At 40.9% G+C, this 24,537-nt stretch overlaps 1 protein-coding gene across 1 annotated transcript; it reads right to left on the bottom strand.

Annotated features, from left to right (window-relative positions):
- Positions 1 to 19,098: 19,098 nt before the first annotated feature.
- Positions 19,099 to 24,537, bottom strand: LOC119308591 (aspartate--tRNA ligase 2, cytoplasmic-like). The gene is made up of 10 exons (XM_037584719.1): positions 23,934 to 24,537; positions 23,611 to 23,721; positions 23,402 to 23,515; positions 22,744 to 23,034; positions 22,550 to 22,660; positions 22,411 to 22,464; positions 21,627 to 21,706; positions 21,440 to 21,555; positions 19,676 to 19,790; positions 19,099 to 19,464 (listed from the first exon to the last, which is right to left on the bottom strand). The coding sequence occupies exons 1-10, from the start codon at positions 24,459 to 24,461 to the stop codon at positions 19,338 to 19,340; spliced, it is 1,647 nt and encodes a 548-aa protein (XP_037440616.1). The 5' UTR covers positions 24,462 to 24,537; the 3' UTR covers positions 19,099 to 19,337.

Genomic DNA, 24,537 nt, shown 5'->3' with positions numbered 1-24,537 from the left:
CTTGGCTCAATTGGTTCAGGAATTGCCTCAGGAATTGGCTCAGGAAGAGTCCAATTACTTTCATTAGTCAACATATTATTCAATAGTAATTCAGCTTCGTCGACTGTTCTTTCCCTGAAAACACAACCAACACAACTATCCAAATAGTCCTTGGAAGCATCGGTTAGTCCATTATAAAAGATATCAAGTATTTCATTTTTCTTAAGAGGATGATCAGGCAAAGCATTAAGTAATCGGAGAAGCCTCCCCCAAGCTTGTGGGAGACTCTCTTCTTTGATTTGCGCAAAATTATATATTTCCCGCAAGGCAGCTTGTTTCTTATGAGCAGGGAAATATTTAGCAGAGAAGTAATAAATCATATCCTGGGGACTGCGCACACAACCAGGAGCAAGAGAATTATACCAAGTCTTAGCATCACCCTTTAATGAGAACGGAAATATCTTAAGGATATAATAATAGCGAGATTTATCATCATGAGTAAACAGGGTAGCTATATCATTCAACTTGGTAAGATGTGCCACGACAGTTTCAGATTCAAGGCCATAAAAAGGATCAGATTCAACCAAAGTAATAATTTCAGGATCAACAAAGAATTCATAATCCTTATCAGTAACACAGATAGGTGAAGTAGCAAAAGCAGGGTCAGGTTTCATTTTAGCATTAAGAGACTGCTGCTTCCATTTAGCTAATAATTTCTTAAGATCATATCTATCATTGCAAGCAAAGATAGCTCTAGCAGCTTCTTCATTCATAACATAACCCTCAGGGACAACAGGCAATTCATAATCATTGGGAGAATTTTCATCATCACTATCATCAATAATAGCATCTTCAATAATTTCATTCCCCCTAACTCTAGCAAGTTGTTCATCAAGAAATTCACCTAATGGCAAAGTAGTATCACACACGGAAGTAGTTTCATCATAAGTATAATGCAAAGTAGAAGTGGCATCATCAATAAACATGCGGCATATTAGAGTTCATAGCAGTAGCAGGTTTAGGCGTCGCAAGCTTACCCAAAACAGAAGGAGAATCTAGTGCAGAGCTAGATGGCAGTTCCTTACCTCCCCTCGTAGTTGAGGGATAGATCGTAGTTTTCGCGTCTTTCAAGTTCTTCATAGTGATCAACAGATATAAATCCCAAATGACTCAGAGAATAGAGCTATGCTCCCCGGCAACGGCGCCAGAAATTAGTCTTGATAACCCACAAGTGTAGGGGATCGCAACAGCTTTCGAGGGTAAAGTATTCAACCCAAATTTATTGATTCGACACAAGGGGAGCCAAAGAATATTCTTGAGTATTAGCAGTTGAGTTGTCAATTCAACCACACCTGGATAACTTAGTATCTGCAGCAGAGTATTTAGTAGCAAAGTAGTATGATAATAAAGGTAACAGTATCAAAAGTAATATTTTTGGGTTCTGTAGTAATTGTAACAGTAGCAACAGAAAAGTAAATAAGCGAAACACAAGATGTGAAAAGCTCGTAGGCAATGGATCAGTGATGGATAATTATGCCGGATGCGATTCCTCATGTAATAGCTATAACATAGGATGACACAGAACTAGCTCCAGTTCATCAATGTAATGTAGGCATGTATTCCGTATATAGTCATACATGCTTATGGAAAAGAACTTGCATGACATATTTTGTCCTACCCTCCCGTGGCAGCGGGGTCCTAGCAGAAACTAAGGGATATTAAGGCCTCCTTTTAATAGAGAACCGGAACAAAGCATTAGCACATAGTGAATACATGAACTCTTCAAACTATGGTCATCACCGAGAAGTATCCCGATTATTGTCACTTCGGGGTTGTCGGATCATAACACATAATAGGTGACTATGGACTTGCAAGATAGGATCAAGAACACACATATATTCATGAAAACATAATAGGTTCAGATCTGAAATCATGGCACTCGGGCCCTAGTGACAAGCATGAAGCATAGCAAAGTCATAGCAACATCAATCTCAGAACATAGTGGATACTAGGGATCAAACCCTAACAAAACTAACTTGATTACATGGTAAATCTCATCCAACCCATCGCCGTCCAGCAAGCCTACGATGGAATTACTCATGCACGGCGGTGAGCATCATGAAATGTGTGATGGAGGATGGTTGATGATGACGACGGCGACGAATCCCCCTCTCCGGAGCCCCGAACAGACTCCTGATCAACCCTTCCGAGAGAGATTAGGGCTTGGCGGCGGCTCCGTATCGTAAAACGCGATGAAACTTTCTCTCTCATTTTTTCTCTCCGAACGTGAATATATGGAGTTGGAGTTGAGGTCGGTGGAGGTCCAGGGGGGCCACGAGACAGGGGGGCGCGCCCCCCACCCTCATGGACAGGGTGTGGGCCCCCTGGTCTTGATTCTTTCGCCAGTATTTTTTATATTTTCCAAAAGGTGCCTCCGTGGATTTTCAGGACATTCCGAGAACTTTTCTTTTCTACACATAAAACAACATCATGGTAGTTCTGCTGAAAACAGCGTCAGTCCGGGTTAGTTTCATTCAAATCATGCAAGTTAGAGTCCGAAACAAGGGCAAAAGTGTTTGGAAAAGTAGATACGTTGGAGACGTATCAGCGCACCCTAGGGGGGCGCCCCCACCCTCGTGGACAGGGTGTGGCCCCCCTGGTACTGATTCTTTTGCCAATATTTTTTATTAATTCCAAAAAGTTGCTCCATGTATTTTCCAGGTCATTCCGAGAACTTTTATTTCTGCACAAAAATAACACCATGGCAGTTCTGCTAAAAACAACATCAGTCCAGGTTAGTTCCATTCAAATCATGCAAGTTAGAGTCCAAAACAAGGGCAGAAGTGTTTGGCAAAGTAGATACGACGGAGACGTATCAGTCCTCCGCGGGCTCTTTATCGATCCACAGTCGCCGGTCCCCCTATCCGCCCTCCACCGCGCCCCTACGCCGGTTTGAGGACTTCCCCTTCCTCCCTCGGACCCGGCAGCCGACGAGGTCCTACCTCGGGGTCCGGCAGCGGTGGTGGGGGACGTGGGTCGCCGAGATTACAGATCGGGAGACACACACCCGCCGTGGCTTGGTAGCTTCCACACGGCCAAGCTCGCGGCCATGGAGTATGACCGCTGGCAGGTCGTCTACCACGGCACGGAGGCTAGGCTCAATTTCCCCTTCGGCACACGTCTGGTCCACCTAATTCCGCTGGAGCCAGGGGTGGTGAGCTCGGCTATGGCGCCAGAGGTCCGTGAGGCGTGGGAGCACCTTCAAGCCGAGGCTGCTGACGAGGCCTACATGCAAGAGCTCCGCCGGCAGCACCCGGGCTCGTGGAGGCGGAGCGGGCGATCTTGCTGGCATGGATGGCGGCGAGGTTATCGCGCTCTCCACTGATGACGAGGTCGAAGGCAGCGAGGACGGCAGCACGGAGGGCGTCCAAGTGGGTGATGACCCACAAGTATAGGGGATGTATTGTAGTCCTTTCGATAAGTAAGAGTGTCGAACCCAACGAGGAGCAGAAGGAAATGACAAGTGGTTTTCAGCAAGGTATTCTTTGCAAGCACTGAAATTATCGGTAACAGATAGTTTTGTGATAAGGTAATTTGTAACAGGTAACAAGTAACAAAAGTAAACAAGGTGCAGCAAGGTGGCCCAATCCTTTTTGTAGCAAAGGATAAGCCTGGACAAACTCTTATATAAAGGAAAGCGCTCCCGAGGATACATGGGAATTATCGCCAAGCTAGTTTTCATCATGCTCATATGATTCGCGTTCGTTACTTTGATAATTTGATATGTGGATGGACCGGCGCTTGGGTACTGCCCTTCCTTGGACAAGCATCCCACTTATGATTAACCCCTCTCGCAAGCATCCGCAACTACGAAAGAAGAATTAAGGTAAACCTAACATAGCATGAAACATATGGATCCAAATCAGCCCCTTACGAAGCAACGCATAAACTAGGGTTTAAGCTTCTGTCACTCTAGCAACCCATCATCTACTTATTACTTCCCAATGCCTTCCTCTAGGCCCAAACAATGGTGAAGCATCATGTAGTCAACGTTCACATAACACTACTAGAGGAGAGACAACATACATCTCATCAAAATATCGAACGAATACCAAATTCACAAGACTACTTATAACAAGACTTCTCCCATGTTCTCAGGAACAAATGTAACTACTCTCAAATCATATTCATTTTCATGATTAGAGGGGTATTAATATTCATAAAGGATATGAACATATGATCTTCCACTGAATAAACCAACTAGCATCAACTACAAGGAGTAATACACACTACTAGCAACCCATAGGTACCAATCTAAGGTTTTGAGACAAAGTTCGGATACAAGAGATGAACTATGGTTTGAGAGGAGATGGTGCTGGTGAAGATGTTGATGGAGATTGACCCCCTCTCGATGAGAGGATCGATGGTGATGACGATGGTGACAATTTCCCCCTCCCGAAGGGATGTTTCCTTGGCAGAACAGCTCCTCCGGACCCCTAGATTGGTTCCGCCAAGGTTCCGCCTCGAGACGGCGGCGCTTAGTCCTGAAAGCCTCCTTATGATTTTTTCCAAGGCAAAAGATAGCTTATACCAGAATATGGGCATCGGGGGGCTTCCAGGTGGCCCACGAGGCAGGGGGCGTCCCAGAGGGGTAGGGCGCGCCCCCACCCTCGTGGACAGTGGGTGGCCCCCCTCTGGTGCTTTCTTCGCCCAATATTTTTAATATATTCCAAAACTGACTTTCGTGGAGTTTCAGGACTTCTGGAGTTGTGCAGAATAAGTCTCCAATATTTGCTCCTTTTCCAGCCCAGAATCCAGCTGTTGGCATTCCCCCTCTTCATGTAAAACCTTGTAAACTAAGAGAGAAAAGACATAAGTATTGTGACATAATGTGTAGTAACAGCCCATATTGCAAAAAATATCGATATAAAAGCATGATGCAAAATGGACGTATCAACTCCCCCAAGCTTAGACCTCGTTTGTCCTCAAGCGGAAGCCAAAATCGAGAAATATGTCCACATGTTTAGAGATAGAGGTGTCGATAAAATAAAATATGGACATGAGGGCATCATGATCATTCTTAGAACAACAATATATATTGTCATATGATTTCTTATGCTAAAGTAACAATCTATTCACAATGTCAAGTATGAATTAGAAACTTCATTGAAAACTAGCAAACTATAATCTCAGTCATTGAAGCAATTGCAATTTATCATAACACCAGAAAGAGTCAATATAAGAGCTTTTCAGCAAGTCCACATACTCAACTATCATTTAATCTTTCACAATTGCTAACACTCACGCGATACTTATGGGTATGAAGTTTCAATCGGACACAGAGAAAGATAGGGGCTTATAGTTTCGCCTCCCAACCTTTTACCTCAAGGGTAATGTCAACAATAATGTTTTATGAAAACCTACATCCAATTGGATATATATCAGGATCTTTCCAACACATGGTGCTTGCCAAAGGATAAAATGTAAAAAAGGAAAGGTGAAGATCACCATGACTCCTGTATAAGGTAGAAGACAAAAAGGAAGTAGAGGTTGTCATGTGCTTTTATGGTTGGATGCACAAAATCTTAATGCAAAAGAACGTCACTTTATATTGCCACTTGTGATAGGGAACTTTATTATGCAGTTCGTCGCTTTTATTTCTTCCATATCAGAAGCTCGTATAAAGCTTAGTTTCTCCACACTAATAGATCATACATATTTAGAGAGCAATTTTTATTGCTTGAGACAATGACAACTTACTTGAAGGATCTTACTCAATCCATAGGTAGGTATGGTGGACTCTCATGGCAAAACTGGGTTTAGGATGTTTGGAAGCACAAGTAGTATCTCTACTTGGTGCAAAGAATTTGGCTAGCATGAGGGGGAAAGGCAAGCTCAACATGTTGGATGATCCATGACAATATAATTTATTTCGGATATAAGAAAACATAACCCATTACGTTGTCTTCCTTGTCCAACATCAACTTTTTAGCATGTCATATTTTAATGAGTGCTCACAATCATAAAAGATGTCCAAGATAGTATATTTATATGTGAAACCTCTCTTTCTTTATTACTTCCTATTAATTGCAACGATGCTATGTTTGTCAACACTCAACAACTTTTATTCATCATACTCTTTATATGTGAAGTCATCACTCTCCATAAGATCAATATGATCTCTTTGTTTTTTTATTCTTTCTTTTTCTTTTATTCCCTCAAGATCATAGCAAGATAGCAAAGCCCTCGAATCATAACTAATCTTTATTATATATAGCTCACGGACTCGATTACATAGATAGGGATCAACACAAAACTCAAAGCTAGATCATACTAAACTTTATTCTACTAGATCAAGATACAACCAAAAGGATCAAACTAAGAAAAACGATAAAGATAGAAGTGTGATGGTGATACGATATCGGGGCACCTCCCCCAAGCTTGGCAGTTGCCAAGGGGAGTGCCCATACCCATGTGTTTATGTATCTTCGGAGGTGGTGGTGATGGAGTTATTGATGATGTAGACTTCTTCCTTAATTTGCGCTTGAGGATAGAATTTTGCTCCCTTAGGTCATCGATCTCTTGCTCAAGGCTTAATATCTTTTTGCATAATTCCTGTTTGTTCTCCTGCAAGAGACAAAAAGGGATAAACTCGATCTTGGGTTTCTTTGCTCTATCTGGGAGGCTTGACTTTTTAAACTCCACGTGCATGTCCCCAGGTTGAGGTAGTGGGACTTCATCTTCATCTGAGCTCGTCTCCTCCTTTCCCTTAGGGTCATAGTCTTGTTCTTCCTCCGTGGTCCAACCACAATGCTCCAAGTCCCCGTAGACCTTGGGGTCTGCAAGGTAATCAGCCACATAGATTTTTCCATCCGAATCCTGGGATGACATATTGCTCTAATCTGCGGCAGAAACAACTCAAAAGAAAAACAAAAGATTTCATCGTGGTACGGTGGTCAAAACCTTCGGGAGATTATATAATGAATTTTACCGTCCAAAAGAAGTATCGTGCAAGAAAACGGAGTCCGAAGGGCACACGAGGTGACCACGAGGCAGGGGGCGCGCCCAGGGGGGTAGGGCACGCCCTCCACCCTCGTGGACGCCTCGTGTCCTTTCCGGACTATTTCTTAATTTCCTATTTTCTTAAATATTCCAAAACAGAGAAAAATTGCTATTAGAACTGTTTTGGAGTCGGTTTACTTACCGTACCACATACCTATTCCTTTTTGGAGTCTGAAACATTCTGGAAAGTGTCCCTTATGTAGTCCTCTGGGGTTACGGTATCAATAACATTGGTTTCAACATTTATGGGATTAGCTGAGATATAATGTTTGATTCTTTGACCGTTCACCACCGTCGGATTTGTGCCTTCGAAGTTGTTGATTTTTATGGCACCGAAACGATAGACCTCCTCGATAATGTAAGGACCTTCCCATTTAGAGAGAAGTTTTCCTGCAAAAAATCTAAAACCAGAGTTGTATAGCAAAGCATAATCACCTACATTAAACTCACGCTTTTGTATCCTTTTGTCATGCCATCTTTTAACTTTTTCTTTAAAAAGTTTGGCATTCTCATAGGCATGGGTTCTCCATTCATCAAGTGAGCTAATGTCAATTAGCCTCTTCTCACTGGCAAGTTTGAAATCATAATTGAGCTCTTTAATGGCCGAATATGCCTTATGTTCTAGTTCGAGAGGTAAGTGACATGCTTTTCCATAAACCATTTTATACGGAGACATACCCATAGGATTTTTATATGAAGTTATATAGGCCCATAATGCATCATCAAATTTCTTGGACCAATTCTTTCTAGATATATTAACAGTCTTTTGCAAAATTAGTTTAAGCTCTCTATTACTTATTCTACTTGAACGCTAGACTGTGGATGGTATGGAGAGGCAATTCTATGATTAACATCATACTTAGCAAGCATCTTACGAAAAGCACCATGAATAAAATGTGAACCACCATTAGTCATTAAATATCTAGGGACTCCAAACCTCGGAAAAATAACTTCTTTAAGCATCTTAATAGAGGTGTTATGATCAGCCCTACTAGTTGGAATAGCTTCTACCCACTTAGTAACGTAATCAACAGCGACTAAAATATGTGTATACCCATTAGAGGAAGGAAAAGGTCCTATATAATCGAAGCCCCAAACATCAAATGGTTCGATAACAAGTGAATAGTTCATAGGCATTTCTTGATGTCTACTAATATTACCAATTCTTTGACATTCATCGCAAGACAAGAAAAACTTACGGGCATCTTTGAAGAGAGTAGGCCAATAAAAACCGGAATGTGATACCTTATGTGCAGTTCTATCTCCAGCGTGGTGCCCTGCATAAGCCTCGGAGTTACACTTGCGTAGGATCTGTTCATGTTCATGCTCAGGTACACAACGTCTAATAACACCATCTACTCCTTTATAAAGGTGTGGGTCATCCCAGAAGTAATGTCTTAAATCATAGAAAACTTTTTATTTTGCTGGTATGTGAAACTAGGTGGTATAAATTTAGCAACAATGTAATTAGCATAATCAGCATACCATGGAGCAGTACGAGAAGCATTTATGACAGCTAATTGTTCATCAGGAAAGCTATCATCAATAGGTAGTGGGTCATCAAGAACATTCTATAACCTAGACAAGTTGTCTGCCACGGGGTTCTCAGCTCCCTTTCTATCAATAATATGCAAATCAAATTCTTGTAGCAAGAGAACCCATCTAATAAGTCTAGGTTTAGCATCTTTCTTTTCCATAAGGTATTTAATAGTAGCATGATCAGTGTGAACAGTTACTTTGGAATCAACAATATAAGGTCTAAACTTATCACAAGCAAATACAACTTCTAAAAATTCTTTTTCAGTAGTAGCATAATTTCTCTGGGCACTGTATAGAGTTTTACTAGCATATTGGATAACAATTAATTTCTTATCAACTCTTTGTCCTAGAAAAGCACCTACAACATAATCACTAGCATCACACATGATTTCGAACGGTAAATTCCAATCAGGAGGCTGAACAATAGGTGCAGAAATCAAGGCTTTCTTAAGTATTTCAAATGCTTCTACACAATCATCATCAAAGACAAAAGGAACATCTTTTTGTAAGAGATTAGTCAGAGGCCTAGAAATTTTAGAGAAGTCTTTAATGAACCTCCTATAAAACCCGGCATGACCAAGGAAACTTCTTATACCTTTGATGTCCTTAGGACACGACATCTTTTCAATAGCATCAACTTTAGCTTTATCAACTTCAATACCTCTTTCATAAATTTTATGCCCCAAGACAATACCTTCATTAACCATAAAGTGGCACTTCTCCCAATTCAAGACAAGATTAGTTTCTTCGCATCTCTGCAAGACTCGATCAAGGTTGCTTAAGCAATCATCAAAAGAGGTTCCATACACAGAGAAATCATCCATGAAAACCTCACCAATCTTTTCACAAAAGTCAGAGAATATAGCAGTCATACATCTTTGAAAGGTAGCAGGTGCATTACATAAACCAAAATGCATATGTCTATAAGCAAAGGTACCAAAAGGGCAAGTAAAAGTGGTATTTTCCTGATCCTCTTTTGACACAGATATTTGAGAGAAACTAGACTAACCATCTAGAAAGCAAAAACGTGTATGTTTGGGTAATCTTTCTAGCATTTGATCAATAAAAGGTAAAGGGTAATGATCTTTTCTAGTAGCTTTATTTAATTTGCGGAAATCAATTACCATTCTATAACATGTAACTATTCTTTGTGGGATCAATTCATCTTTATCATTAGGAACAACAGTAATACCTCCCTTCTTAGGGACACAATGGACATGACTTACCCACTGACTATCAGCAACGGGATAAATTATACCTGCCTCCAGAAGCTTTAGTATTTCATTTCATACCACTTCTTTCATCGTAGGATTTAACCATCGTTGATGATCAACAACCGGTTTAGCGTCTTTATCCACTTTTATTTTGTGTTGGCATAGAGTGGGACTATTGCCCTTAAGATCATCAAGAGTATATCCAATAGCAGCACGGTGCTTTTTCAGAGTTTTCAATAATTTCTCTTCTTCCTGCTCTGAAATGTTAGCACTAATAATAACAAGATATATCTTCTTTTCATCAAGATAAGCATATTTAAGAGTATCAGGTAATGGTTTAAGCTCAAACACGGGGTCGCCCTTGGGTGGAGGAGGATCCCCTAGGATTTCAACATGCAAGTTGTGTTTCAAAATAGGTCCCTATTTAAAGAATACTTCATCTATTTCCCTTCTTTCATTCATAAACATATCATTTCCATGGTCTAGCAAATATTGTTCTAAAGGATAATTAGGAGGCACGGCAACAGAAGCAAGATCAATAATTTCATCTTTACTGGGCAATTCTTTATCATGGTGTTGACTACAGAATTTAGCAAAATTAAAATCATGAGACATATCCCCTAAACCAACAGTAACGATATCCTTTTCACAATCTATCTTAGCATTAACAGTGTTCAAGAAGGGTCTACCAAATATAATGGGACAAAAGTCATCTTGTGGGGAACCAAGAACAAGAAAATCAGTAGGATGTTTAATTTTGCCACACAAGACTTCATCATCTCTAACAATCCCGACTGGTGAAATAGTATCTCTATTGGCAAGATTAATAGTAACATCAATATCTTCTATTTCAGCAGGTGCAATATCATGCATAATTTATTTGTATAAGGAATGAGGTATTGCGCTCGCACTAGCACCCATATCACATAATTCATGATAACAATGATCTCCTATTTTAACAGAAACAACAGGCATGCCAACAACAGGTCTATGTTTACCTTTAGTATCAGGTCTAGCAATTCTAGCAGCTTCATCACATAAGTAAATAACATGCCCATCAATATTATTGACCAAGAGATCTTTAACCATAGCAATAATAGGTTCAACTTTAATTTGCTCAGGGGGTGTAGGTGTTCTAGCATTACTCTTACGAACCATAGTTGAAGCTTTAGCATGATCCTTTATTCTAACAGGGAAAGGTTGTTTCTCAATATAAGCGGTAGGAACAATAGGATCAACATTATAAGTGATAGTCTTTTCTTCAACTTTAATAGGTTCTACTACTTTTACTTCAATGGGAGGATGATATTTAAACCACTTCTCCTTAGGGAGATCAACATGAGTAGCAAATGATTCGTAGAAAGAAGCTACTATCTCAGAGTCAAGTCCATATTTAGTGCTAAATTCATGAAAAGCTTCGGTATCCATAAAATATTTAACACAATCAAACTTAGGTGTTATACCTGACTCATTACCTTCCCCGAGTTCCAAATCTTAGAGTTGCGTTTAATTCTTTTCAATAAATCCCATCTAAATTCAATAGTCTTCATCACAAAAGAACCAGTGCAAGAAGTATCGAGCATGGAGCGATTATTAAGAGAAAGCCGAGCATAAATTTTTTGAATAATAATTTCTCTTGAGAGCTCATGATTGGGGCATGAATATAACATTGACTTAAGCCTCCCCCAAGCTTGAGCGATACTTTCTCCTTCGCGAGGCCAAAAATTATATATATAATTGCGATCATGATGAACTAGATGCATAGGATAAAACTTCTAATGAAATTCCAGTTTCAATCGGTTGTAGTTCCATGATCCAATATCATAATATAGCCTAAACCATGTCAATGCCTTTCCCTTCAAACATAAAGGGAATACCTTCTTCTTGATAACATCCTCGGCATACCTGCAAGCTTAAATAATCCACAAACTTCATCCACATAGATTAGGTGCATATCGGGATGTAATGTTCCATCTCCTGTAAAGGGATTAGCTAGCAGTTTCTCTATCATACCCTAAGGCATTTCAAAGTAAACATTTTCTGTAGGTTCAGTAGGTTGAGGAGAAACTCTTTACTCTACTGGTCGGGGTGAAAATACCCCGAACAAGCCCCTCAAAGGATTATTTTCCATAGTAACAAGTGACAGTAAATTTCAGCACACTATATAAATTTTTCCATACCAAATTCCACCTACCAAAGGCGCTTCACTCCTCGGAAACGGCGCCAAAAAGAGTCTTGATGACCCACAAGTATATGGTATCTATCATAGTCCTTTTGATAAGTAAGAGTGTCGAACCCAACAAGGAGCAGAGGGAAATGACAAGCGGTTTTCAGTAAGGTATTCTCTGCAAGCACTGAAATTATCGGTAACAAATAGTTTTGTGATAAGGTAATTTGTAACGGGTAACAAGTAACAAAAGTAAACAAGGTGCAGCAAGGTGGACCAATCCTTTTTGTAGCAAAGGAAAAGCCTAGACAAACTCTTATATAAAGGAAAGCGCTCCCGAGGACACATGGGAATTATCATCAAGCTAGTTTTCATCATGCTCATATGATTCGCGTTCGTTACTTTGATAATTTGATATGTGGATGGACCGGTGCTTGGGTACTGCCCTTCCTTGGACAAGCATCCCACTTATGATTAACCCCTCTCGCAAGCATCAGCAACTACGAAAGAAGAATTAAGGTAAACCTAACATAGCATGAATCATATGGATCCAAATCAGCCCCTTACGAAGCGACGCATAAACTAGGGTTTAAGCTTTTGTCACTCTAGCAACCCATCATCTACTTATTACTTACCAATGCCTTCCTCTAGGCCCAAACAATGGTGAAGTGGCATGTAGTCGACGTTCACATAACACCACTAGAGGAGAGACAACATACACCTCATCAAAATATCGAACGAATACCAAATTCACATGACTACTTATAACAAGACTTCTACCATGTCCTTAGGAACAAACGTAACTACTCACAAATCATATTCATGTTCATGATCATAGGGGTATTAATATGTATAAAGGATCTGAACATATGATCTTCCACCGAATAAACCAACTAGCATCAACTACAAGGAGTAATCAACACTACTAGCAACCCACAGGTACCAATCTGAGGTTTTGAGACAAAGATCGGATACAAGAGATGAATTAGGGTTTGAGAGGGGATGGTGCTGGTGAAGATGTTGATGGAGATTGACCCCCTCTCGATGAGAGGATCGATGATGATGACGATGGTGACGATTTCCCCCTCCCTGAGGGATGTTTCCCCGGCAGAACAACTCCTCCGGAGCCCTCGATTGGTTCCGCCAAGGTTCTGCCTCGAGATGGCAGCGCTTCGTCCCGAAAGCTTCCTTATGATTTTTTCCAAGGCAAAAGACACCTTATACCAGAAGATGGGCATCGGGGGCTTCCAGGTGGCCCACGAGGTAGGGGCGCGCACCCAGGGGGATAGGGCGCGCCCCCACCCTCATTAACAGTGGGAGGCCCCCCTCTGGTGCATTCTTCGCGCAATATTTTTAATATATTCCAAAACTGACTTTCGTGGAGATTCAGGACTTTTGGAGTTGTGCAGAATAGGTCTCTAATATTTGCTCCTTTTCCAGCCCAGAATCCAGCTGCCGGCATTCCCCCTCTTCATGTAATACCTTGTAAAATAAGAGAGAAAAGGCATAAGTATTGTGACATAATGTGTAGTAATAGCCCATATTGCAATAAATATCGATATAAAAGCATTATGCAGAATGGACATATCAGTGGGCGGCGAGGACGAGGAGATCGATGTCGACGAGTGGAGGAGTGCCTTCCCCAACGACCCCAATGATGGCACCGGCCCGGACCCGGCTCGTGTCACACCGTACCTGACGAGAAAGGATTGGCTCGACCTCTACTTCGACTGATAGTAGTTTAGCTTAGTTTAAATTTATGTTTTGTGTTTGGTTATGCAAAACTATCTATGTTTATGTTTGAATGCATGCTACTTTCGGTTGAACCGGCTTTGAACTTGATCAAATTGAAGTTTACAATATTAAGTTTAGGGGATCGACTAGAAACGGCCAAAAATTGCACGGCAAGTAGTTGCACATATAGAGCATCACATTGTGAAGAACTGAAATAAACAAGGCATAAGGCCATCTCTAGCCGATCCTTTAAAAGTTAAAGGACTAAAACAATTAGTGTATATGTGCAACTATTTGCCGTGCAATTCAATTTCATCAATAACAGTTTCAACAATACCACTATGAATTACGATATTTGGTTGCTATTAAGGATATTGCAGTTAACATGCCTTTTCATTTTTTAAACAATAACTAGTGTACTTTAGACCTACACAATACCGGTTTGAATGACTATTTGCTTGTTTATAAATGTTATGTGTGATGCAGTTAACACACCTTTTCACTTCTTGTTTTGCTTAACTAGCGTGCTTAAGCCTGCACACTGAAGCTATCATTTGTAGATTATGTTGTCTACCATGGATATATTTGGTTGATGTTTAGCTTGTTGTGCTTAACATGCCTTTATATGTACTCATACAGGACAATATTGAGAACAGTGTTGTTTTTTCCATCAAGGTTAGTTTCATCACATTGCTTATATGTACTCACTATTCAGGATCTCGTTAGCTGGTACCATATAGCCTAGGGGTTGATAAGGGATTAATCGTTGAATCGGACATTTCACTGAATATATCAGTAACCCATTTATCAATAGGTTAACTAGTGTTATATTTAATATATCTGAGGCTACATAGCAACATGCATTGTACTTAATCACTAAATATGCAATCCCAGGCTACATGGTAACAAGGAAGGGTGTTACCTTAATGTTCGTGTTACCTTAATGTTCTGATGATGTCTAGATATAAATACGTGTATAAAATCTTATATAATGGGATGGAGGGAGTGTTGTACTACATCATTTTGCAATTGTTGTTTAGCTTCTTAACTTGGTGCTTTTAGGTACACATGTCATTGCCAAAGATCCACACTTCGACCCTTTCTGCGTATGGGGCAATGAGATATTCATGAACCAGCATCAAGTAGGGAAACTAATAAAGATTGTTATTAAAATGGGTCAAAAGATGTCAATCAAACTATATGTTTACACTTTATGCAAGACAACAGTGAACTGCAGGATGGTAAGTAAGAACCCTGTAGCCTTCTTTTTACTGCCCGTAATGAGTTGTGTTAGATGACAATGTCTGAAACTTTTTCCCTTTGCAGTGGATCCTGAAGCAATTTACTCAAGATTACCTCTCAAACTACATGATTGGCTGGCGGCCATCACAAGGGGTTGGACTAGAGTCGTGCGTGCCTTCTGCATCCAAGAAAGCATAATAGGGCCATTCCGCTTCACCTTGTTCAGCAACCAGAATGTCTGTCGCCTCTTTCTTTACCATTTGTAATAGTACAAGTATAGAACCCTGGTTCATCATTCTTTATTTGGTGCTTATGTAATTCTTAAACATATGTACATGTGAATTGAATAATGCATTGGTTGTTTGAACCTGATGGATATGAATAAAGCTAGCCTACTTTCAAGTTTAAATTGGGTACAATTTTACGGTGTGCAGGTCATTACGGCACACACGGTTAATAAAGCACAGCGTGTGCGATATACATCATAATCCGACATGGTTCACGGAGTGGAAACGTGTGTAACAATGCACATAGTTGCTGTTTGCAAAGCGTGTGTGATGTCGACACTATCACATATGGTGTGGGAAAACTAAATGTGTGTGAATGTCTACCTATCATACGCGGTTTATAATCATGAACTGTTTGTGATGTGCCAGGCATCATAAACGTAGAGCCAGTTTGGTACATGCCTAGAAAACTCCTGGGCCTGGAATCTGCCTGGTTTTAGGTAAAACCACAAAACTCCGACTATGATGGCAATGCGAGCACAAATGAGTAGCAAGGATGAAGCGTTTCGAATATGCGAGACATCGGAAACGGTTATATAGGGGCAACTCTTTGCATCAAGGCTCCGTGTCCCCGACGGTTTCTGGGTCGTGTGGGAAGGACCCCCTATCGCCCACACTCACTTGGCGACGGTTCCAAGTGCCGTCGCGGAAAGGGGTTAAAAACTGTTTGTATAGCACCTCGCTGTACCAGTGTATAGTCGAAGGAATATGTATTTGACATGAAGAAAGCAATAGCAATAAAATTGAATGATCATTATGCTAAGCTAACGGATGGGTCTTATCCATCACATCATTCTCCTAATGATGTGATCCCATTATCAAATGACAACACATGTCCATGGTTAGGAAACCTTAACCATCTTTGATCAACGAGTTAGTCTAGTAGAGATTTACTAGGGACACGGTGTTTGTTGATGTATTCACACATGTAAGTTTCTGATCAATACAATTCTAGCATGAATAATAAACCTTTATCATGAATAAGGAAATGTAAAAACAACTTTATTATTGCCTCTAGGGTATATTTCCTCCACATATCACAAGATTGACAATGTTCATCATTAAATCATCCCAACATTAGTGAATAAACCTTACTTGTATCAAATTTACATGCTACAACATGCTTAAATAAGCAAACATGCAATAAGTCATTTGACACAGAATCGTCACCAAAATTAGAGGTCATATCAAAATGATTAAACATTGGCACAATTATTTTCAAATGTATTTGATCCAAATCTGATTTATCCACTCATTCACATGGTTCTTTTGGATCAATAGTTAACTCAATGGGTGCACTCAAAATTGTTGGTATTTCGGTTGTTTGATCACATGATGCATTCACGACAGTAACACGATTCTCTAAAATAGGTGGTGTGCTCAAATCAACAGATAACTCAACACATGATGTATTCAAGTTAATTAGGCATGCATCATTCTCATGTGAAGTTATATCATCAATACATTTACTGTTACCTTGTCGCAAAGACGTAGCTGATGTAGGTACAGACGATGACAATGTACCATACACTTGAGATGATGTCGCCCTCACAATTTGTGGTGTGGTTGCTCTAGTAGGTGCAACGGTGAAGGAACCAACCAGTGGTGGTGAGCATCAACTGAAATAGTAGTTGTTGTAGTCACCCAATGCATCCTCATGTATTTGTCTCTCAAAAGTACAAGCGCGAACATACATATCAGTAATGCAATGAGGAATATACTGAAATCTTGCGCGAATATCATGGTTCAAACCACCAAAAAATCTATTCATTGTATCATCCTCAGATTCTTCCATGTCACAATGATGCATATAAGATTTGAACTCTTGATAGTAAGCATGAACAGTGTCACTGCCTTGTTTTAATTGTTCCAATTTGCGAAGCAATTCATGACGATCGTAAGGAGGAAAAAGTGTTGTCTCGTTACAACTTTCAAATATTTCCAAGTTGTGGGTTGGTTATCATTATTTTTCTTACAATGCACACTCCACCAAACAGAAGCAAAACTAGTAAATGCTCTAGTGGCAGCTCCTACTCTCTCAAGTTCAGAAAAAACATGGTGACTAAAAACTTGTTCTACTTCTGCTCCCAAGCTAGATAAATAGCAGGATTAAATCTACCCTCAAATGACGGTAAAGAGATAACCTGACCGTGTGCTTGTGTGTGTTATTGCACCTCTCGTGGTGGTGAAGGTGTGTCCTCTGATACCACTTGATAGAGGCTAAGGTGTCTCGTCTTTCGATGAGAAGGTGATTATTGTTTCGGAGGAGTAGACTTTGACGACCCGACTACGAATGTGCGAGGACATCGCGCCTTAGCAATCACTAAACTAACTCCGAGAGGTTATTGAGCACGCCGGAGCACGATCAACCTGACCACACGGGTCTATCTCCTGCAAGCAAACGAAGAACAAGCAAGAAACTGAGATTGCAATCTGGATATTATGAATATAAGATGAAAGTTTTATTGATCAAGGTGAGGTTTTGTGACATCTTGGTCTGGTCGTTGAATACAAACGAAGTACGCGAAGTTGCAGCTATGGCGAACTTTTAATCTAATAAACCCAAGGAAAAAGCTACTAGATTGACCTACTTGTATAGGAGCAAGGGTTGGCGGCCAAGGAGGTGGGAGAACGTCCCAAGGCACGCTAAACTAACCCTAGCTCATACAAGGCTCATGGGCCCAAGTGGAGGTGATGCAACACATTTGGACTTGTAGTTTGACTCGGATTCTACTGTAGCATCAAATTATCTCGCCACTATCTCCACGCTCCAGACGAATTTGAAAGTGAATCCAATTGGGTTGGAAAGTGCACGGAATCTACTTTTCAACACAAAAAATCACCCAATTCGGAGTCCGGATGATAGAGATATTGGCGTTTCGAGTCAGGTATGTCTGTGCAGTCCGAATCTGAGTCCAGAACATGAGAGACTTGGACCCTATCGTCTTGTGCTAAAATTGACGTGAGAGAACTTCTTGAACATCACCTAAACATCTCATTTTCCCTTATCTTCATATGTGGATTGTACAAGTGTCCAGTAGTTCTGCAATTATGCATAAAACAAAAGGAGGTGAAGTATTTTTGTTCCGTGTAGCATAAACAAATTATTGCATAACTTTTATAAGAAATCACCTCAAATAAATATGCGTATGTAATATTTGTGATCATATCGAAGGTAACCATATCCATCGTCTCGGTTCTCGGTTCGTCTTTCGTATGTCTTCAGGTTTGTTTTGGTGCGCTATTCTGTGAGGACTTAATATAAAGACTTTCTGATTGTTTGCTATAACAGGGAGGGGCGATGACGGCGATGTGCCTTCGGTTCACGTCAATGCTTATAGTCCTCATTAGGTGATCTATAGATCTGAATGTAAATTTTATTATTTTAGGAGTTCGTTGTGTACTTCTCTTACACCACTTCGAATGTGTCTACTTGGTTTGGCGCATAGAACTCCATGTTAACCGGAGATGGATACGATGGTACCTCCAACTGGGAGAAATGTCACTCAAAATGCCCCCTTCTATCAAAGATTTGTCTTAATATTCTCTTGACGCCACACTTCAAAATATACCCCCTGCTATCAAAGAGTTGTCACAATACTCTTTGACGCCACACTTATTTTTGCTGTCGTAAATAAACTGGATCCACGTGAAAGGCCACATTGCGGTTTGACTAGGCATGCACCGCATGATACCTAGCACGATAATTTAAGTAATACTCCCTCTGTAAACAAATGTAAAACGTTTTGGCAGTCTAAAAGAGTAATGATTAGTGCATTTTCGGCTTCAGATGGATGCCGACACGTCCGCCTGCATCTCTAGGTTTGACAGAGACAAATAACGAAAATGACGGCAAAAACACGGCTAGCAGACCCACTTGGAAAAGCAGACTAATTTTCATTTTGTTCGAGATTGGTTATCAACATAAGTAGCTTTGTGAGTATTAACAGAAGCTCCAACACACTGACGGTGCTACACATTGGCCACGCCATAAACTCAAAACGTAATGAACAGCGCTGCACCCATCATCGTTAGGTTGTTCCAGTACTTGACTGGCAGATTGGTGAAGATGATGACAACCATGGGTGCGAGCTGTCGACCCAGCAAAGAAACTTATGGCGCGAGCCTCTGTGGGTCACGAGGGAAAAGAGATGTCTTCCTGATGTTGTTGAGGGCGCAGAACAGCATAACCACCCTCTCCAAGCCGACCCCGAAACCGCCATGAGGAGGTGCACCATAGCTGTGATTGTCAGCATGGGAGGAATTGAGTACCGAAGTGAAGAAAATATATGTATTACTGAAGCATTCAGATGTACTCCCTCCGCCCCATAAAGTAAGATGTTTTTTGACACTACACTAGTGTCAAAAAACGTCTTACATTATGGGACGGAGGGAGTAGTAAATACTGCAATATTACAACATCACCGCCATACAATGAGACAAGAACAAACCTGAATGATTCAATGTACGATGCGATAGTACTCGCGTCAATTCCACACTCGATTGCACGTTTCCTCAGAAGTTCAGGCATATGTATTCTTTGCGCTCCAGAAATAATTTCCTCACCTGTCATACAAATAAAATTGGTCAGAATCAGAATTAAAACTAACAAGCATTCGTGCTAATATACTGAACATAGCAGACAGTTTCATACGCAAAATCCTTAAAGAGAATCTGTTTGTTTAAGGTCTTTATTCATATAGATGGGAGATTTTTGCTTCAACATACCAATATGTCTTTTTTTCTTGAATTATTTGATGAACCTAGGAAACAAGCCAACACAAAACCTAGGCTGGGACGATGTTAGCTATCAGGGGAAGTAGTGGACAACTTTGCTTCAATATACCAGTTTGTTTAAGTTTGTATGTCCTAGACTACAAACTTGTCAGGAATCAGTGGAGAGTCCAACTCATGTCATAAATATAGGAGGTGAGCGCGTATTGCTTAAGCAAGAATGAGTCTTTCTCACCCAAAGGTTCTCTCATCCAGGCTATGTCTATATAGTTATTCTTTCAAAACCCTAACCTCTTACAAAGCATGCCATCTGAACATCATCAATGCTGAAAGCAAGGTTCATGAAAAGGTTGACATCATCATATTGTATAAACTATTTACCTGAGGCAAAAGAACTGACCTAATATAGATACTTTATGTGCCATTATACTGTCATACAACATCTCCCTATAACCACAACCTGTTGGAATAATCACTACATTCTACTGTTTTTATTTTGTCAACCCAGAGAAACTTTTTTCTGCATCCGACTGGAAAACTCATCCACAATAGAACATCACTCCTATCATTCTATGGGTCTAGATATCAAAGAATATGTATAAGAAACAGTGTCAGGCAGAATAGTGGCTCTGCTCTACCCATCTAGTTCAATAGTTCTGCCATATATCTGCATGGTACCCCCTCCTGTTTCCGAAGTATGCCATTATAGCTTTCAACTTCCATTCCAAATGCATCTGATTCCACGATTTTGATATAACTTTGAAACATTTTTCTCTTAAACTTGTATCCTGTTTGGTTAATTCTCATTTATCAGAATGTAGTTACGGACTAAAGTGGCACACATCATCCCAACAAGAACCACCAAATGAATGTGGGTAATATGCTCATTCCTAGATGTGTATTGGGCTTTGTGCAAAATTCCAGAAAGCACATGTTCAGGAACTAGGGTACCAGTATACTAGTAATTTTTATGACCCAATTAGGAAAAATGATGCCACAAGAAACTCAACAGTTGAAAAAGGTAAACTTAATTAATGCTCCCTTTTTGTATATTTATCAGTACTTTTTGTTTGAAATGAGTATTTATGGATTTGTTTTTGCTATGCTGACAGTAATATTTAACATACCCAGATGATTTAATTTTACAAAAAGGAGAGGTGGTATAAGCAACTTCCTGTAATTGTTTCCTCAAGTATAAGTGGCTAGTTGCAAACAAAGGAAACGGTAACATATGGACATGGGAAGCAACTTTAATTCCTCACTGACTAGGAACATAAAAACACTTCATAGGCAGTATCTAGAAAAAATGAAGATACGTAAATAGAAATAACAAACATTTTGCAATTTTGCACCAACTAGAAATCAAAGAAAAAATAGGTCTTCAAATGTATGAAAATAACATGAAAGCCATAACCATGCAACTGGAATCACAAGCCAAACAACTTCTTTGGTAGTGTTGTAATGATTAATTTAATACTCACCTCGAATGAAAACATCAAAAGAGTTGCTGTAAGCTGGATCATCATAGCAAGGCATGGTGTAGAAAGGGCGCACAGCCAAAGGATACTGATAGAGGATGAAAAATTCTGTGCCATACCTACAAATAACAGAAAGTTAGCTCATTGAAATTAAGTGTTACGGTTACATACAAGCAGTAGATCTACGTACTTCTCCTTAACAAGCCGACCAAGTTTCTTCTCAGCTTCAGTGTTGAGGTCACCCATAGGCTCGATTTCAGTTCCGGCTTCCTGCCAAACAGACAAGTCATCCATAAATCTTGTCCAACTAAACTCATAAGTGAGTTCATGGTAACCGCCAGCTTTTCACCGGGCCTGATTTCCGAAGAAAATTAATCCCTCATTTCAAAATGTCAAGCACATCCACTGACGATGTACTCTAATTATTATTTTCAGCTACAGAGGAAAATTCTGCTGGTGATGTCAGAAAAGACTGCCAGTTTCTACCAGTTTTTCAGCTAACAAGAAAACATGATAATGGTCAAGCTGGAAGTACCAGTTGGTAGATACCATTTGTTCATATTGGTAGAAAACATGCAAAATATAACAACACCAATTCATATGCGCTGCGCCACTGCAGTATTTAGTACTCCCTCCGTCAGGAAATACTTGTCATCAAAATGGATAAAAAGGGGTGTATCTAGAACTAAAATACATCTAGATACATCCCCTTTTATTCATCTTGATGACAAGTATTTCCGGACGGAGGGAGTATTACTCGTAATTTGAAGATCATATAACCACTCTAAACAACTATTAACAGTATGTTTCTTGTTTCACAGGAATCTCAATTAGGGCAGCTCAATCAAAACACCAGTAATATATGGGGCTATTAAATTTCTAACATCAATCACACTGTGAGAACACAAAAGAGCATACTGTATGCAAATGAACGTCACCATAATGATGAAATAGACAAGAGTACAAGCTAGTACCTTCAGCATTTTAATCCCTTCCTCGTACGTCAGCTTCAAGGTTTTCTCTAGGTACTGTATAAAGTAGAAGAAGTTGAGACAGTAACTTAAGCAAAAGCATACATATAACAACACAAGACAATAAGGAGTAATGTTTTACCTTCAGAGGTTCAAATGGATACTGCCTATTTATTGTCTCAAGTTCCTTCTGACAATTTTCATTCAAGTGTTTGAATATTGCTACAAATAAGCCATCTATGATATCACAAACCTGTGTACAAAAACCAGTACCTGGTCACCATCACTTCAATAAATGAACTAAATAAAGACTTATTTCCTCCAAATCTTCCTTACCTCAAAGTAGTGCTCCTTGATCTCCATCTCAGCATCCAACCCAATAAACTCACACAGATGCCTGTGAGTGTTTGACTTTTCTGCTCTAAAGACGGGACCAACCTCAAAGACGCGGCCAAAGCCACCACAGATGCTCATCTGCTTGTATAATTGGGGAGATTGTGCTAAACAAGCAGGCTGGCCATTGTACTCCAGCTTGAATACAGATGCACCACCTTCACTTGATCCACCAATCAACTTTGGACTGTGGATCCCGATAAAATTCTCCGAGAACAAAAATTCTCTGAATTTCTGCATGTGTATCCAGCAATAGTTACATATATGAACCAAAAGAAGAAAATAAACATTACATGCTACAGAAATACATAATAAATTCTATCTGCATGAGATGCCACATGAATGTCACGAACATAAGCATAGTTTTGATGAACAATATCTAATGCTGCATGTCAAATATAGTTTCATGCAAGGTGCCTTTAGCTGGTAGATGGAGATACCAAGATGAAAGAATGAACGCCGACAGGGCCTGCTTTTATTTAATAATAACAACACACATGGTGCTAGACATAACACAACATGCTATATTTGTTACAGCAGCATGCCTTACTGCATGAAATGTAACAGTCGGTCAGTACAAACAAGGACAGATAGTACTCACGTTCTCAACATGGCATTGGATGCGGAAGATTGCTTGATTCGCAGGTGTCCGCAGATCGATAGCTCGATAGTTCAAGCGTGTGTCCTGGAGAACACGTACCAGCTTCTCCCCATTCTGTAACCATGGCAACGATAAGAGTCATAGAGCAAAAGCTGGGCGCCTCCTGCAAAGAGGAAGAAGGCAAATGAAAGAATTTGCAATGGACGTACTTGTTCAGCCTTCTCGAATTCTGCCTCACTCCGGACTGCGTCCTCAAGGTTGATTGGAAGTGTGGGGATCGCCCTATTGATGCAGTAGACCTTCCTAACCTGGATCTCGACCTGCCAGTCAAAGCGAACACACAAACAATTGATCATCTAAGCACACTATAACAGAAATTGTAACGAGCGTGCGCTTGATATTCTGAATTAGGCGACAACAATTCGAATCATCAAATAAGGAAGGTTACAAAGCCACCATCTAACCATGCGCGTGATGGTTGGCTGGTTGTTACCGATGACGAGAAACGACCAAACTGGCCCAGATGACTGACCTGCTGCGTGGTGGCCTTGAGGGGCTCCTTGGGGAGGGTGACGACGCCCTCGACGTCGACGATGCTCTCCTTACTGAGGGAGGTGGCGAAGCGCACCATCTGCGTGCTGACCCCGGCGTCGGCGCTGGCGACGAGCACGCACTGCACGGTGCTCATGCTCTGGCGCAGCACGACGAAGGCCATCTTCTTGCTGACGGGGCGCAGCGTCTGCGCGGAGCCGCGGATGAGCACGGAGCGGCCCGCGGCGGCCTCGTCGAGGTCGCCGATGTCGGTCCAGGTCCGGCCGGAGATGACCTTGGACTGGATCTCCTCGACGGGGACATCTCCGTAGTTGGCCGCGAAGGGGTCGGCCTCCTCCGCCTGCGGCTGCTGCTGCTGCTGGCGCTGCGACGCCTTCCCGGCCTTCTCGGCCTTCCGCGCGTCCTTCTTCAGCTGCTTCTTGCTGATGGTCGCGGTGGAGAGGTCGGCCTCGAGCTCCTCCGTGGAGGCAGAGGCGGGTGCGGGCGCAGGTGCGGGCTCCGACGACATCGCGGCGGTGGCGGGCTGGCGGCGAGCGGAGGCAGGAATAGGGTTTAGCGTGGTCTGGTGGGATGGATGGTGGTGG

Source organism: Triticum dicoccoides, chromosome 5B (assembly GCF_002162155.2).
Source record: "Triticum dicoccoides isolate Atlit2015 ecotype Zavitan chromosome 5B, WEW_v2.0, whole genome shotgun sequence".
In the NCBI taxonomy this organism is placed as follows: domain Eukaryota; kingdom Viridiplantae; phylum Streptophyta; class Magnoliopsida; order Poales; family Poaceae; genus Triticum; species Triticum dicoccoides.
Note: the sequence above shows the minus strand (reverse complement) of the source record. Positions and strands in the feature narration are given on the sequence as shown.